Genomic DNA, 13,219 nt, shown 5'->3' on the forward strand with positions numbered 1-13,219 from the left:
CCCAGGTTTCCAAAATCAGCTGCTCATGCATTTCTGTTTAGCTGCCTGGCTCTGGCAAATGCTGGCTGCGGTCACATCCAGGTGCTTCGGAAGTTTAAAGCACCATGCTGTGATTCCACAGCGCCTTTCCTCTGAGGGTTCACAGTTTATATGTAGGCTTTACTTTCCCTTTGTGGATAGATGAGGGAAATAACTGCCTGAAACCTCTGAGCAAGATGCTGGGTCAGTGCTGTAGGTACCCTGCTGTCTTTGCTTCCCTTCTCCAGCAATTTGAAGTAAACACTTGTGAATCTGTTCTGGCGAGGCTTTGATGCCTCTGACTCTTGTTGCTTCAACCAGGAAGTGCAGAGATGGAAATCATTTCACATGAACCAGCCCTCCGATATACTTTAAATGTGCTGCACATCTCTGCTTGAGAGGTGAAAGCTCAGTTTGTTTTTGATTCCTTAGGGTTGAAAGCTTTATTTTGGTGTGTAATTTCAGAGGTAATGCAGAGACCTGGAAAAAAACAGTTACAGTTTCTGCTTGCTTTTCAGCACGCTTGGAAATGTTTTTTCTGGTTGTATTTTTCAGGGTATGTGGATGTAAAATGTATCCACGCCTCTTTTGACTATAAAACTTTAATTTACACAACATAAGTAAGAGCTGGCCAGCACGGACTTTGTCAAGGCAGGTGTGGAAGCTGTCAGTGTTTGACTACTAAGTAAGCTGCTGACTGGGTTGAAGGAGGCGTCTCTGAAGGGAAACAGAGATTTGGTTGCTGGTGGTGCCAGGCAGGTACCCACTGGGCTGCGTGTGCCCCTGTGGGCACCTCAAGTGGCTCTGGATGCAGACATCTTCAAGTCCTGGGTCTAAATCCACGGTTATGATTCCCCTTCCTGCCTTTTAGAGGAATGGTTTTCCAAATGCTGCTGGCATTTAATTACTTGGGAATGTTGAGCTCTGAGCTCTTGCTTTCAGAATAACTGGGAGTTTACCAGCATGAATATATCTGTAATCATGATGCCACTGACAGTAGTGTGTGGTGATTGGATCCCTGGGTGCTGCTTTGGAAAGCACAAATCTACAGCAAACTTTCGGTTTAGTGATTCTTCAGAGTTTGTTAATTCTCATCTTTGTGTTAGTTTTTTGAGCTTTTGCAGCGTTTTACCAATGTGTTTTTGTGCTTTTCTTGGCAACATTTCACCAAAACAGGCTTGGAACAGCTGATAAACACAGTCACTCAAAAGCCCAGCTCTTTAAAGTGCCATATATCGCACTGTGTAAGAACAGGTAAGACTATATTCAGGCATGTAAGTAAGTATAAAATTGTCAGAATAGAAGAATAATTGGTCCATAAGAGAAAATGCTGATAAAGTGTTGATTGAAAGAGGATCTTGTATGTGCTGGTGGCTGTATTCTGCCCTTGAAGAAAAAGTGCCAGTGGGGCTTTCATAACTGAGTGGGGTGGGTTTTTATTTGTAAACCTTCGTGTTTCACTAGAACCACCAGGTGCAACAGTTTCCCGTTTTTAGGTGTTAAATGTGTAGTCTGGATGTGGGTCTGAGCAACCTGATCCAGCTGAAGATGTCCCTGCTCATTGCAGAGGGCTTGGACTAGATGAGCTTTGAAGGTCTCTTCCAACCCAAACTATTCTATGATAAATGAGACCAATGTGATGCTAGTTTTTCCTGCTACCAGGAGACTGGGCCCAACTTTCTCTTATTTAAAGACACATTTAAATACAGTTTTTGTTTGAAGTCTTCCTTTAAAGACAGAGTGAATATCCTAGGACATTGGTTGGCTGTATTTCTAGATGTTCTTTTGATCTTGTTGTAGTTTTGTGTTTCTGAAGTCTGACTTGAGAGAACCGAAGTCCTCTGTGCTGGTTTTGGTTGAGGTAGACTTTACTTTCTCCATAGTAGTTAGTATAGGAGTATGGTCTGGATCTGTGCTGGAAACTGTGTTGATAATACAGGGATGTTTTAGTTATTGCTGAGCAGCACTTACACGAAGCAAAGGCCTTTTCTGCTGCTCAAACCACCCCTCCAGTAAGAAGGCTGGGGGTGCACAAGGAGTTGGGAGGGGACACAACCAGGACAGCTGACCCCAGCTGACCAAAGGGGTATTCCATACCATATGATGTCTTAGTGTATAAAGCTGGAGGAAGAAGAAGGAAGGGGGATGCTGGAGTGATGGTGTTTGTCCTCCCAGGTCACTATTATGTGTGATGGAGCCCTGTTTTCCTGGAGATGGCTGAACAGCATGCACAAGATTGATGTATTTTCTGGAAAACAACAACTGCACTGCAGATGGCAGATCCCTGAGCCCTCCTAGCCAGCCACCCTCTCCCGTAAGGCCTGTGCGCCTCAAGGAGGTGCCCAGCCTCATGGCTGCCATTGGCATCCCTCCATGCAGGAAGGCAATGGGGAGCAGCTGGGGCTCTGCTGCTCTGCAGGGCTTGACTCTACTGCTGCTGGTGTGAAAGGCCTGCAGTGCTGCTCAGTGGCTTTCATGGTGTTTTTTCCTGAGACCAAACCTTAGTTCTTGGCATTGACTTGGAAGTGAGGCGTATCTCCATGAGAACATTCTCTTCCTTGTCCTGGTACTCTTTGTGAACCAGCTGATGCTCGAGGGACACAGTCACAGCTACTATCTGTTGCAGTGTGTATCTACTCATTTAAGACTTAGCTGGGGAATGCTGAGAATAGAAACTCTGAACAGTGCTGACTGGATGCTTGGCTTAATTTCTATATGGTGAATTAGTCACACCTGCCTTGGTAACCACGAATAGTCTTTGCTTCTTCTGGCCTAATTTCCTGCAAATGCCAGTTTATTAATAGTGTGTCTTTACTTTTTTCCCCTCTTGCCAGTGTTCCTGATATTCTCTGTCACTCCTATCAGCACACAGTGGTTATGATAAAAACAAAAGCGGCATCATTTTCAAACTGTAAATTTCCTCTCTGGGAAGATGACAAATGCAATTGCAGGTCAGGATTTCTAGAGCCAGGTTATAGAATTTCTATTTGAGAGCCAAACCAACAGAGTCAAAGTCAGGCTGCCACACCGTGTCTCAGGGAAGATGTCACCAATGCTGTTTGACCCTGTGTCTTCTCTAGAATTTCATCTTGTCCTTTTAATGGATCAATAGCACAAACGGGAGAGCTGTGAAATCAGAAGTTGAAAATAAATACGTTCTGGTTCACCTTTGTTAACCAAAATATTACAAAGTACAAAAAGAATTGCTTCTCCTGACCTTCGCATGCCTGTGGGATGGTCCAGTGTGTCCCTCCCTGTGTGGAGATTGTAGCAGAGAAGGACTTATGTGCGATGTGCCACACAGCACATTTGCAGCACTGGTCCTGTTTCCTAAATCCTGCCAGATGTGGGGTCCAGGCAGCTGTCATGGAAATGTTCCATGGGGAAAATTGTGCTTTGATGCACGGGTCCTGTGCCTCTGCATATGAAACTGGCTTGGCTGTGTTTATCTGTCCGCCTTCGTACATGCCCACACCATGGTGGCGCATCTGCATGCAGTGCTCTCGCTTCCTGCTGCAGAAGTGCTGCCCACAGTGACTGCAAGAGTGGTGAGGGGAAGCCACTGAAAAATGCTAGGCAACACCTGCAGGTGAGCAAACCCAGTTCTTCGGTCGTTGAAGCAATACCAGAGTTATACAAGTGTCAAGGAGCCAGGTCACTTGATGGGACTCTGATGCTCACAGGGAGGGGAAGAGCCGCTCACCCCACAACACTTTCATGGATAGGGCAGCCACACCTTGTCCAGGCAACCTGTTGGATGGGGCTTGGAGAAGCCTGGTCTAGTGGAAGGTGTCCCTGCCCATGGCAGGGGGTTTGGAACTGGATGAGCTTTAAGGTCCCTTCCAACCCAAACCATCCTATGAGTATATGATTTCCACATCTCCAGCTGGTGCTGCCATGTCACTGTCAAGTGACACTACAAATACTACGGAGCTGACATAACTTCCTGAGGGTACCCCTCGGGCAGCAGTATGTGAGCAACTTTTCCCTGTGTGTACATGCACACATGTCAGTACAGAAGGGAAAGCAGTATTTCCCTGCGTTATGCATGTGCATGGTTGTTGCCAGTGACTCCTACACCACACTCTGCTCCAATACCGTGGTCCACCTTACCTTTGCTATCATTTATTTAGTAAGGGCTCACACTGTGGCATTTATCCCAACTGTAGCTTGTAGGACTTGCTAATACAGAGGTAGAGCAGAGCCCTTTAACCTCCCCTAAGAGGAGAAAGAGTGGTGGGGGTCTTGGGACAGAGGCTCCCTGTATGGTCCTCTGTGATGCCAAAGAGCATCGCTTTGCTTCTACTCAGGTTTGGACCCCACTTGTGGGTGCCCAGTCATCTGAGATGGCTGCAGTGCTGGGCTGTGGCACTTTTCCCTTTCCCATCCTTGAACCCCAGCTTCCCTCCCTCCCTGCCAGCCCAAGCAACACCCCTTGTTCCCTAGCACATCTTCGTAATTCAGGTGTGAAATGGTAAAGTTTCATTTTGGAAAGTTTGAACAGTCTGAGCTACAGGGTAGTTAGAGCTGCTGCTGTCAGCTTCCAGGGGAAAGGGACATGCCCGTCCCATCCCATCCACTTTTGTGGAATCTGAACTAAATTCCCATGCATTTCTGTGTAGTTATCTTCTCCAGCTAATTGTGTTCTGCGCAGTCCATCACAGCTTCAACTTTGTTGCTTCAGTAATGGAAACAGGTTCAGAGAAATTTCCCCATGCAGAGACAGGTACTTATTAATGTGCAAATTGAAATTACTTACGCTGAAGATGCTTGCAAACAGTTTCCTATCAAACTGCAGAAAAGTTGGTTGATCTGCAGAGAGGAAGAGTTTCATTTGGAGTGGAGCACAGCCTTTGCTAGAAATAAATACAGGAGAAAACACTGAAAGCTGTAATACAGCACTCTAGGTAGGCAAAAGAAGTTTGCAACGTAGGGAAGAAACAATGAATTGATTTGCTCAAAGTTTCTCTTCTTTGCCGTGCCTTCCAGACAGCAAGTATTGTCTGCTCACTCAGTGTTCGAGGGCCTCTTCCTTCTTCTCTCCAATGATCAACTTTGGGCTTGGAAGACCCCCTGGGAGGAAATGTACATGGGCTTCTAAAGACTTTTGAAATGGGTTTAATTCAGCTCTTAAGTAAGCCTGGTTTGAACCTAGCTCCTCTTTCCATAAATCCTCTAGTCCTAGTGAAGAAAGGGGAGCTGGGTGAAGCCTTGTACTGCAAGCTTGAAGGATCACCCTGCTTTAGACTTCAAAGCACATAAAACTTGCTGCCAATCAGCTGCTACAAGGTGACATGATCCTGGGTCAGGCCTTAACCTCCCACCCCTGATTGTCCAAATCCATTGGGAATGCACTGTTTGGCTCATCTAGGGGGTAGGCTGGAAATAGCAGCAAAACTACCCAGTCCTCTGGACCTAAGCAATGCCAAGTTACCTGCTGGTCTGGACTTGGGGTAATTTCTGCCTGTGCTAAATTAAATCCATGGCCATCAAGGATTTTTGGCAGTGCACAAACAGATAATTCAAGTCAAGCATCTGTGTTGATCTTTAGTCTGTCATCCATTCTCAACTCTCCATCACCTTTCTCCCCTTCCAGTGCTTCAATGGTTACAGTTCACAATGTTTATTACAGTGTTTTTCTCATCTACTTGGTTGAAAAAAGCTGGTAACAGGCTAAAACTTTGAGGCAGCTTGCTTTCTTTCCCGGGCTGGTTAGAGGGTAAATCCAAAATGACAGAGAAATAAGGTCAGGAAATAATGAAATGTGGCTTAAGAGAGAATATGCCACTTAACCAAGGCAGTTACTTACCATCTTCATAAGATGAAAGCCACAGTAGAGTGCAATTCAGATCTATCCTACAATGAAATATAATGGTATAAGTGTGTTTCTGCAGAACACTTGTCATGTAATGAGTGTATCGTTGGTGGCCTCCTGCTTCTTTTATTTTTGTTGTTGTTTCCACTGTTTGTGGCTGAGCTCTAGATGTTTGGGCCTGGTACACTCACAGGGTTATTGCCTTCAGTTGCCAGCTGTTTGATGGTACCCAGCAGGACTGGCTGATGCTCTGGGCTGGGCACAGGTGTGTAGATTACAGCTGGTGCTCTGCCTGGCCTGCTCCATGCCATGGGGCCATCCCTCTGGCCACCACTGGCAGATGTGTCATGGGCTTTGCACTGTTTGCTTTGTTGTCCTGTGAGCCACAGGACATGGGCAGCCCTGTGCTCCTCCAGCCACCTGTGAGCAGCACCTTTGCTGGGTGGCTTTTAGCAATGGTGCACTTGCCATCCTTTGCCTTCTCGGGCAGCCTGCCAGTTCAGCTGATGGGGGATGTTCTACCACACCCACAACCGCTGCTCCTGCCAAATAACCCAGGACGTTGTGTGTAAAAACATGTGCACAGCACCCAGAGGAGCTAAAGACAAAGGTCTGGTGCTTCAGAGATCAGTGCTTAGTCTGAACGTGTTCTGGACTCCTCTTCATATTTTACGGAGCTTATCTCGCCTCCCATAACACTATGTGTCTATACAATATGTGGTTTGTGTGTTTGTTTTTTAATAGAAGGGTCAGAATTTAATCTGGAATGCCATAAGAAAGGTGTTGTGGGGATACCTGGTACTCTTGCTTATCCATACCTCCTCCAGCATCCAGCCTGTTTTTCAGCATTAGAGAAGTCCCAGCATAGCCTTCATTTCAAAGATGACTCATTTCCTTTTCTGTAACACTCTTACGTATTAGTGCTAATAATACTTCTACAGGTGGAAGTAATTGTTGCAAAGGACTGCTGATAAACTTGCTCATCCTACTTTGCCTCTCAGATGGAATCACAAACGGTAGCCTCCATGTTTTATGTTCTGTTGGAGAGAGTAATTTTGTTTTCAACCCTGGAATTTACGTAACTTCCAGAGGTGTGCTTGCATCCATTTGGAAACCAGTGGCATTAACCACATAAGCCCCCAAAGGTGTTTCTTTAAGATGCTTGTGCTTGAGCCCTTGTTGATTGTGAGCAGTCTGGGGCAGGGTATTTGCTGACTGCCCTGTGCCCCATGTATCAGGGTGAGGTAGGACCTGCTAGGTGTGTCACTGGTGCTGCTGATAATAAGGTGGTAATGTGATTCACGTGATGAGGGATAAAGGATGCAAAGGCACCAGCAGTCGCTTCTCAGGCTCTGCTGCTGGCTGTAAGCCTAGCACTTCCTGTGGCATGTGCTTTGCTGCAGAGAGGGGGGTGGAGGAACGTGATGTTTTGGCTTTTTCCTGATCCTGATTTGTGAATCCTGACGTCTTCATTTTAATTTGAAGCCATTTTTTTTAAATGGCTGGTGGGAGAGCCAGGGATGCCATGTGGCTGGTGACAAATGTGGCAACGGATGATCATGTTGCTGTTTTGGCATATGGCTAACACCAGCATAGGAAGGATGTTATTTTAAGACCCCCTCCTTTGCTAGCAGAAGCGTGAGAAGCAGAACAGCGAGCCGTCTCACACAGCAGCAGCTGAGCTCTCATGGCAGACATTATGGCAGACATCTAACCTGATTTTTGTATTAAAAAAAAAGAAAGTTTACTTTGTTTTGTGGAGCCTGTTTTGCATATGTCTGGCTGCACCATCCAAAGGGAGGGAGGGACAAATACATCCTCCGGAAACAGCCTGGGTGACTTTTGTTCACGTCTTTCTCACTGAGAAATGCTGAGACTCCATTGCCTTTGGGAAGAAGGTGCTGAGGAGCAGAGGATTTCAACCCGGGCACTTCTGAATAGGCTGCATCTCTCGGGCATGCTGCCCAGTTTTGCATCTTGCCTCTGCTTCCCATTGTTACTGCTTGCAGTGACCTGAAAATGCAGCATTTCCCCCCAAAATCACTACGTTGCAGTGCTTGTTGAGTTATTAATTAGTTAGCTATTAATTGGTAGCTAATTAAGTCCTTGCTTAAACCTCTGGTGTCCCAAGCAGTGCACAAAAGCTCTTTGTTGTTGGAGAGTTAGGCAGGAGAACTGGTACTTTCATGTTGCCCGTCCAGTTGTCTCTCTGCTGCCTCCCCGAGGACGCGAAGGCTGTTATTTAATACCCACGGTGGTGGCGCATCCCGGCTGGATTCCCGCAGCATCTGGTGCGGTGGGTGGAGTGGGAGCTGCCGGGACCAGGAGAGCTGGTGCTGCCCTCGAAGACCTGCTGCGTGGAGCTGGGCAAGGCAGTGATTTGAACGTGGTGGCGGAAAAACTTCTCTTATTTGCAAGAGAGGGGTTGTAAGGGAGGGGGTGTTGTGACCCAGCTGTGCATCTCATGCCCGTACTGCTGCATCTGGTCAGTGAACCCTCCTTTGGTCCCACTTCTGATCAGGCTACAACGTGGTGCAGTTGTACTGCTTCCTTCACTGACTGGGATAATGGAAACCCCTTTAATAATTCAGAGGATGAATTCTGCACTTGGGGTGGTGGATTTTGCAGGAAAAAGCGCATAAATAGAGGTGGGCTGAGTGGGCATTGCCCATGCTGACTGACAGCCATGTGGCCTTTCCTCTCCTCAGATTGTGATGTACATAGGCCAAGTCTCCAAGGACATCCTGAAGTGGCCTCGGCCCCTCTCGCCCCCTGTTGTCAAGCTGGAAATGAGGACGGACGCGGAGTATGGGATGCCTTCCACCCATGCCATGGCAGCTACCGCCATCTCCTTCTCCTTTCTTATTGCAACCATGAACCAGTACAAGGTAAGGGGTACAAAAGAAAAAAAAAGAGAAAAAAAATTTAGAAAAGCATGTGTCTGCTTCCAGCAAGCTACAGAAAGCCAGCCAAACCAAAGCTGTTGCTGCTTCCAGAGGAGCTATGTATTTATTCTCACAGACGTGTTTTTTGCTGTGGTTATCCATAGCTGGCTGATAATAGACACAAGAAGAGATTCAGCAGAAATCTCCTTTCTTTAGCATGAATCCCGTCACCGCTGTGGGTGGGCTGCACTGCACTGCCCTGCCCTGCCGAGGTTTGGGAGTTCACTGCATTTTGTACACAAGATGACCATGAAGGGAGCCATGGTTCTGCTGTGGAAGATGCCCAGTGTCAACATTTTGTGCTCACCGTGTGCCCATCAAGCCAATGCTGTACATTGGGAAATGCTGGCTCCTAGGGAAATCAAAGTAGCTTTAGGTAGCCTGGATCTTATATGGTGCAGAAAAAGTATCCTTGAAAATTCTCTGGCTCTAACTTGTTTTAGACTAATAGCATATGACATGATTGAAAGCTTGTTTGTCAAAGAATTAACAGCAGTTTCACTGTGCTGGCAGTACACTGCTTGAGGAGAGATCTCAATTATTTTCCCCAGACCTTCAGCCTTTAATCCTTCTAAAAGGTTTATTTCTCTTTTCTCCCCAGTGATTATTTTTGTTTTATTTTGTGAATCCAAACATGTATTTCCAGTACTCTAGCAATAATAACTTCCAGGCTGCATCATATTCAAGCATGTTTCTCAGTCCTCTGAGGGGTATTTCAAAGATAGACCAGTGTAACTAAGAGGGCTCACAATATGGCCAGGGGTCTTGCTGTCACAGTGTCTCTGGGTGTCATTCCTTCAGTGCCAGCGTGTACACAGGGACAAAAGTTGGCCACCATTTTAGTGCAAGGTGCTGTGTCCTGGGGCTGTAGCTCGTAGGAATCGAGATTTCTGAATTGCACCAATATCTCTGAATTAATTTAACTTGGAGACTCCTCTGGTCCCAGCCATGAAGCAGTGGGCTTTGCTTCTGCCCACAGTGCAAGCGTGAGTGAGCAGGTCAGTGGTGCCTAAAGCTGCACTTCCAGCCCTCTGTTCCCTGGTAATTGTATGGTAACTGGTCAGAGTAGCTTGACAGTGGGATGAGGATAGGCAGGAGGAGCCATAAGATGGGATATTTGTCAGCCCTGGAAAGCCAGATGCATGCCATGTGTAGAGCTGCCTGAAAGACTTGGTCAGCAGCCCTTCCTCCTCCTCCTCTATTGATAAGTTCTAGTGGGACACGCAGCTCTTCACAGGCTGTCTTGTACTTCTTGGAACCTGCCGTGAAACAACAAAGCTGCTGTAAAATAATTAAATGATTTGATTGCCTCTGTTAAGAAAGAAAAATCTAGGAGTCCATTATGCGGCAAGCCTCTGAAGCTGCCCAGGTCATCAGTTGCCATGTGAAGCAGCTCCCATGTGGCCTGCTGAGGGGGAAATAAAGTGGGTGTAAACCCTCCAAAGGCTTAGAGAATTGAGCAAAAAATAGTGTTTTATGAACCAGGAGTGACATCTTCAGCCAGGTCTGAGCTCTCTGTCCCAAAGGCTGGAGTACCCCAGGGAGGAAAGGGTCAGAAGTGAGTTGTTATGCTTAGAATTTCCACAGACACATTTTTTCACTGACCTGTGGCCACCCGTGTCAGTCATCAGCCTCTCGGCTGGCTGTACAGGCCCGATGTCAAATCGGGTGAATTGATTTCATTTATTTGTATTTTGGGTTGGTTTATTTTTATTTTTTTTTCATAAAACTCTCCTTTATAGACTGAAAGGAGCCCACCAGGATACTCAGTTGCAGAATTTGAATGAGTGGATTAAGGGCTCATATGTTAAGCTTATTCTTTACCAAATGTGTTTTGGTTTGAGGTTTTTTTTTCCTTTTTTTTTTTTTTCCCATTTGAATGTTGATTTATTTCAACACTTCTTCCCATGGTCATAGGTAATTCAGAGAGGGAGTTAAGCAAAGCTAGCTGTATAAGATGAATAAACCTTAAGTATCACAAGGAAGAGCAGTTCTGACTGCACTAATAGCTGAATTAGTTTCAGCCCAGTCATTGATTTTTTTCCCCTCCAAGCCCGCTGCTTGAGGGCTATTGATCACACACCTTCTTGTCAGTCCCTGAAGCTATAATGTTCCCTTTGGGTGATTCAAGGCTGCAGTTCAACCTCAGGCATTGCTTGTACAACATGCTGTGCCTTTTTTGCTTAAGGCTTTTAGCACTAACATGGATTTTGCAGGTAGCTATTGTGGGGAAAAAACCTCTGCAAATTTCCCAGGCTTTCCCACAGTAACACCTTCACAAAAGCAGGTACCACAGAAAGTGAAATGGCCTTCCAGCAGGATTGCATGTTGGCCAATATGAGGTCTCCTCTAGGGTCATGTTAATCTCATTGGGGAAGTAGATCCCAGGAGATGCTTCCCAATTGAAATCCTTATGTTAGTCTGGCTGTTTGGATGTTTTATTTCAGGTATGTACTGATGTTAAAGTGAATAACGGTGTAATCGGGTGTATTTATTTTTCCTTTTTTACAGTATCCATTCGAACTAGGTCTGGTAGCAGCGTTTGTGTTCTCGACGCTGGTGTGTCTCAGCAGGCTCTACACAGGGATGCACACAGTCCTGGTAAGGATGCCCTGTACTGCCCTGTGCCGGTCGTGCCTCCAGCTCTGCTTACCTTTAGTGATTCCCATCTCCCACTCTTCAAGCGATGTTCATCCTGCCTAGTCCATGTCACTGACGAATACAGGAGTCATGCCACTAAAGTTCAGGCTGCCTGTTCAAAAGCAGCTGTGAGGAAACCCTCAGGCTATTGCTATTTGTGTCTCCAGGGGTACTATTTATCCCATGAGGGAAGCAGCGGTGTGTGTGGGTTGAGGAGCCGGGTGAGTTTGATGTGGCATCTGAATTGTACTTTTATATTTTGAAATTGTAATTGTATGGAATGCACTTGGGCAACTGGTGCTGCTCTTGAGCTAAGCCTTTTGTGCAATAGTATCACTTCTTGTCAGCAAGAAGTATTCCAGGATGGTTTAGCCTGGGAGTGTCAGGGAAGGAATAGCATGTTGGTGAGTCACGCTGGTGACCAGTGGGGAGCAGAGGAGAGGCTAACACATGACAAGTGAGTTGCCCTCAGGGGACGGCGGGACAGCATGTCTCCTGTTAACATATAAGGCTATGGCACATAATATTATGTCAAGCTTCTCATTTCTAGTGGGAAGGAAATTCATTCTTAAAGGACTGAGATGCACAAATACTTCATCCAAAGAAAAAAAATCATAAAATATCCATGATTTTATATGACAGCCTTGATGGGCACAGTTGTTTAGAGACGTCAGTCCTACTTTAAGAACAGATTTCAGTGCAATTTTGATTATGCAGTAGCTGCTTTGTTCCTCATAAGAGGAAACATTATTGATCTGTTATATGCAGTGGTCAGAGGGGTTGTCCAGTTTTCTAAGTATAGATAAAAAATCCCAGCTACTTCCCTGCAGGAGTTTGATACGCATTGTTGGTTGTTTGCATATGCATAAATAATTGCATTTCTTTACCAAGTATGTTTGTAATAAGGAGACTCAATGACTGTAAGAATGGGAGCCCTTGTGAGATTAAGGTTATCTATAAAATAGAGCTTGACCTTCCCTTCCAGGCCCAGTGGATCAAAACTATATATAAAATCAAAGCTGGAGACACCCTTTCTTAGCTAGTGACCTTAAGTCAATCAGTTAAAAATTCTTGGCATACTTCCCTTGCTGGTCCATCATAATGAGGCTTCTCTAAATTTAGATGGATTTTAGGGTAAAGAAGAAAAAGTTCTTTGTGCCTTTGACATGATAAAAAAGGGCTTTAAAAGAAAAAGCAGCTCCTTACTTGAAGTGTGAGCGCTGCTGCCTTTCAAAAGGGTGAATGTACTTTGCTTTGCATGCCATGGTGGGGACAGAGCTGGGGAAATGCCTGGTGATGACAGCTGCCCAAATACAATCCCTCTCTCTGTGGCCACATTCCACCTGCAATGACAGGTTCCTTTGGGAAAGAAGTGCAGTTCAGAGATGTTTTCCACACTTGGAGGGATGGCTCCCACCCTGTGCTGCCCAACATGCAATGGGGCCAATGCGCAGGAGCTGCTCAGCCAAGCCAGCAGCTAAAATAACCTCTGTCTAATGGACTCTTAACTGAGTTAATAATAGAAAATGAATGCTGACAGGATATAATTATGTATTAAGTGATCATAATATTTTAGGAGAACAAATGAACGGGTAACATATTCACTGACTTAGTGTAACTGAATTTTTCCTGTTTGAGGAACCAGAGGAGTGGCAAGGAGGTTGCATCATGCTTTGCTGTAGCTGAAGGTCCACTGTGCAGGCTCATCTTCTGTAGTCTTGGCTCTACAAATCGGTCTGTGTTTCAGCATTGCGGGTGTTGTTTCTGGATCAAGAGCAGCCTCAAAAGAACCAGTCATGTC

At 45.8% G+C, this 13,219-nt stretch overlaps 1 protein-coding gene across 4 annotated transcripts in view; it reads left to right on the forward strand.

Moving 5' to 3' along the window:
• Window positions 1–13,219, forward strand: part of SGPP2 (sphingosine-1-phosphate phosphatase 2) — a 36,900-nt gene that overhangs the window by 18,136 nt on the left and 5,545 nt on the right. For 3 of the 4 annotated variants that reach the window (XM_057417185.1, XM_057417187.1, XM_057417189.1), the window contains 2 exons: window positions 8,542–8,721; window positions 11,290–11,379. In XM_057417185.1, the coding sequence (XP_057273168.1) occupies window positions 8,542–8,721; window positions 11,290–11,379 (270 nt within the window). The remainder of the gene's footprint in view (window positions 1–8,541; window positions 8,722–11,289; window positions 11,380–13,219) is intronic. The other variant, XM_057417188.1, reaches the window with a different exon arrangement.

Source organism: Pezoporus wallicus, unplaced genomic scaffold (genome assembly GCF_028554395.1).
Source record: "Pezoporus wallicus isolate ANWC-B61680 ecotype Strahan unplaced genomic scaffold, APGP_CSIRO_Pwel_v1 contig_360, whole genome shotgun sequence".
NCBI lineage: Eukaryota > Metazoa > Chordata > Aves > Psittaciformes > Psittacidae > Pezoporus > Pezoporus wallicus.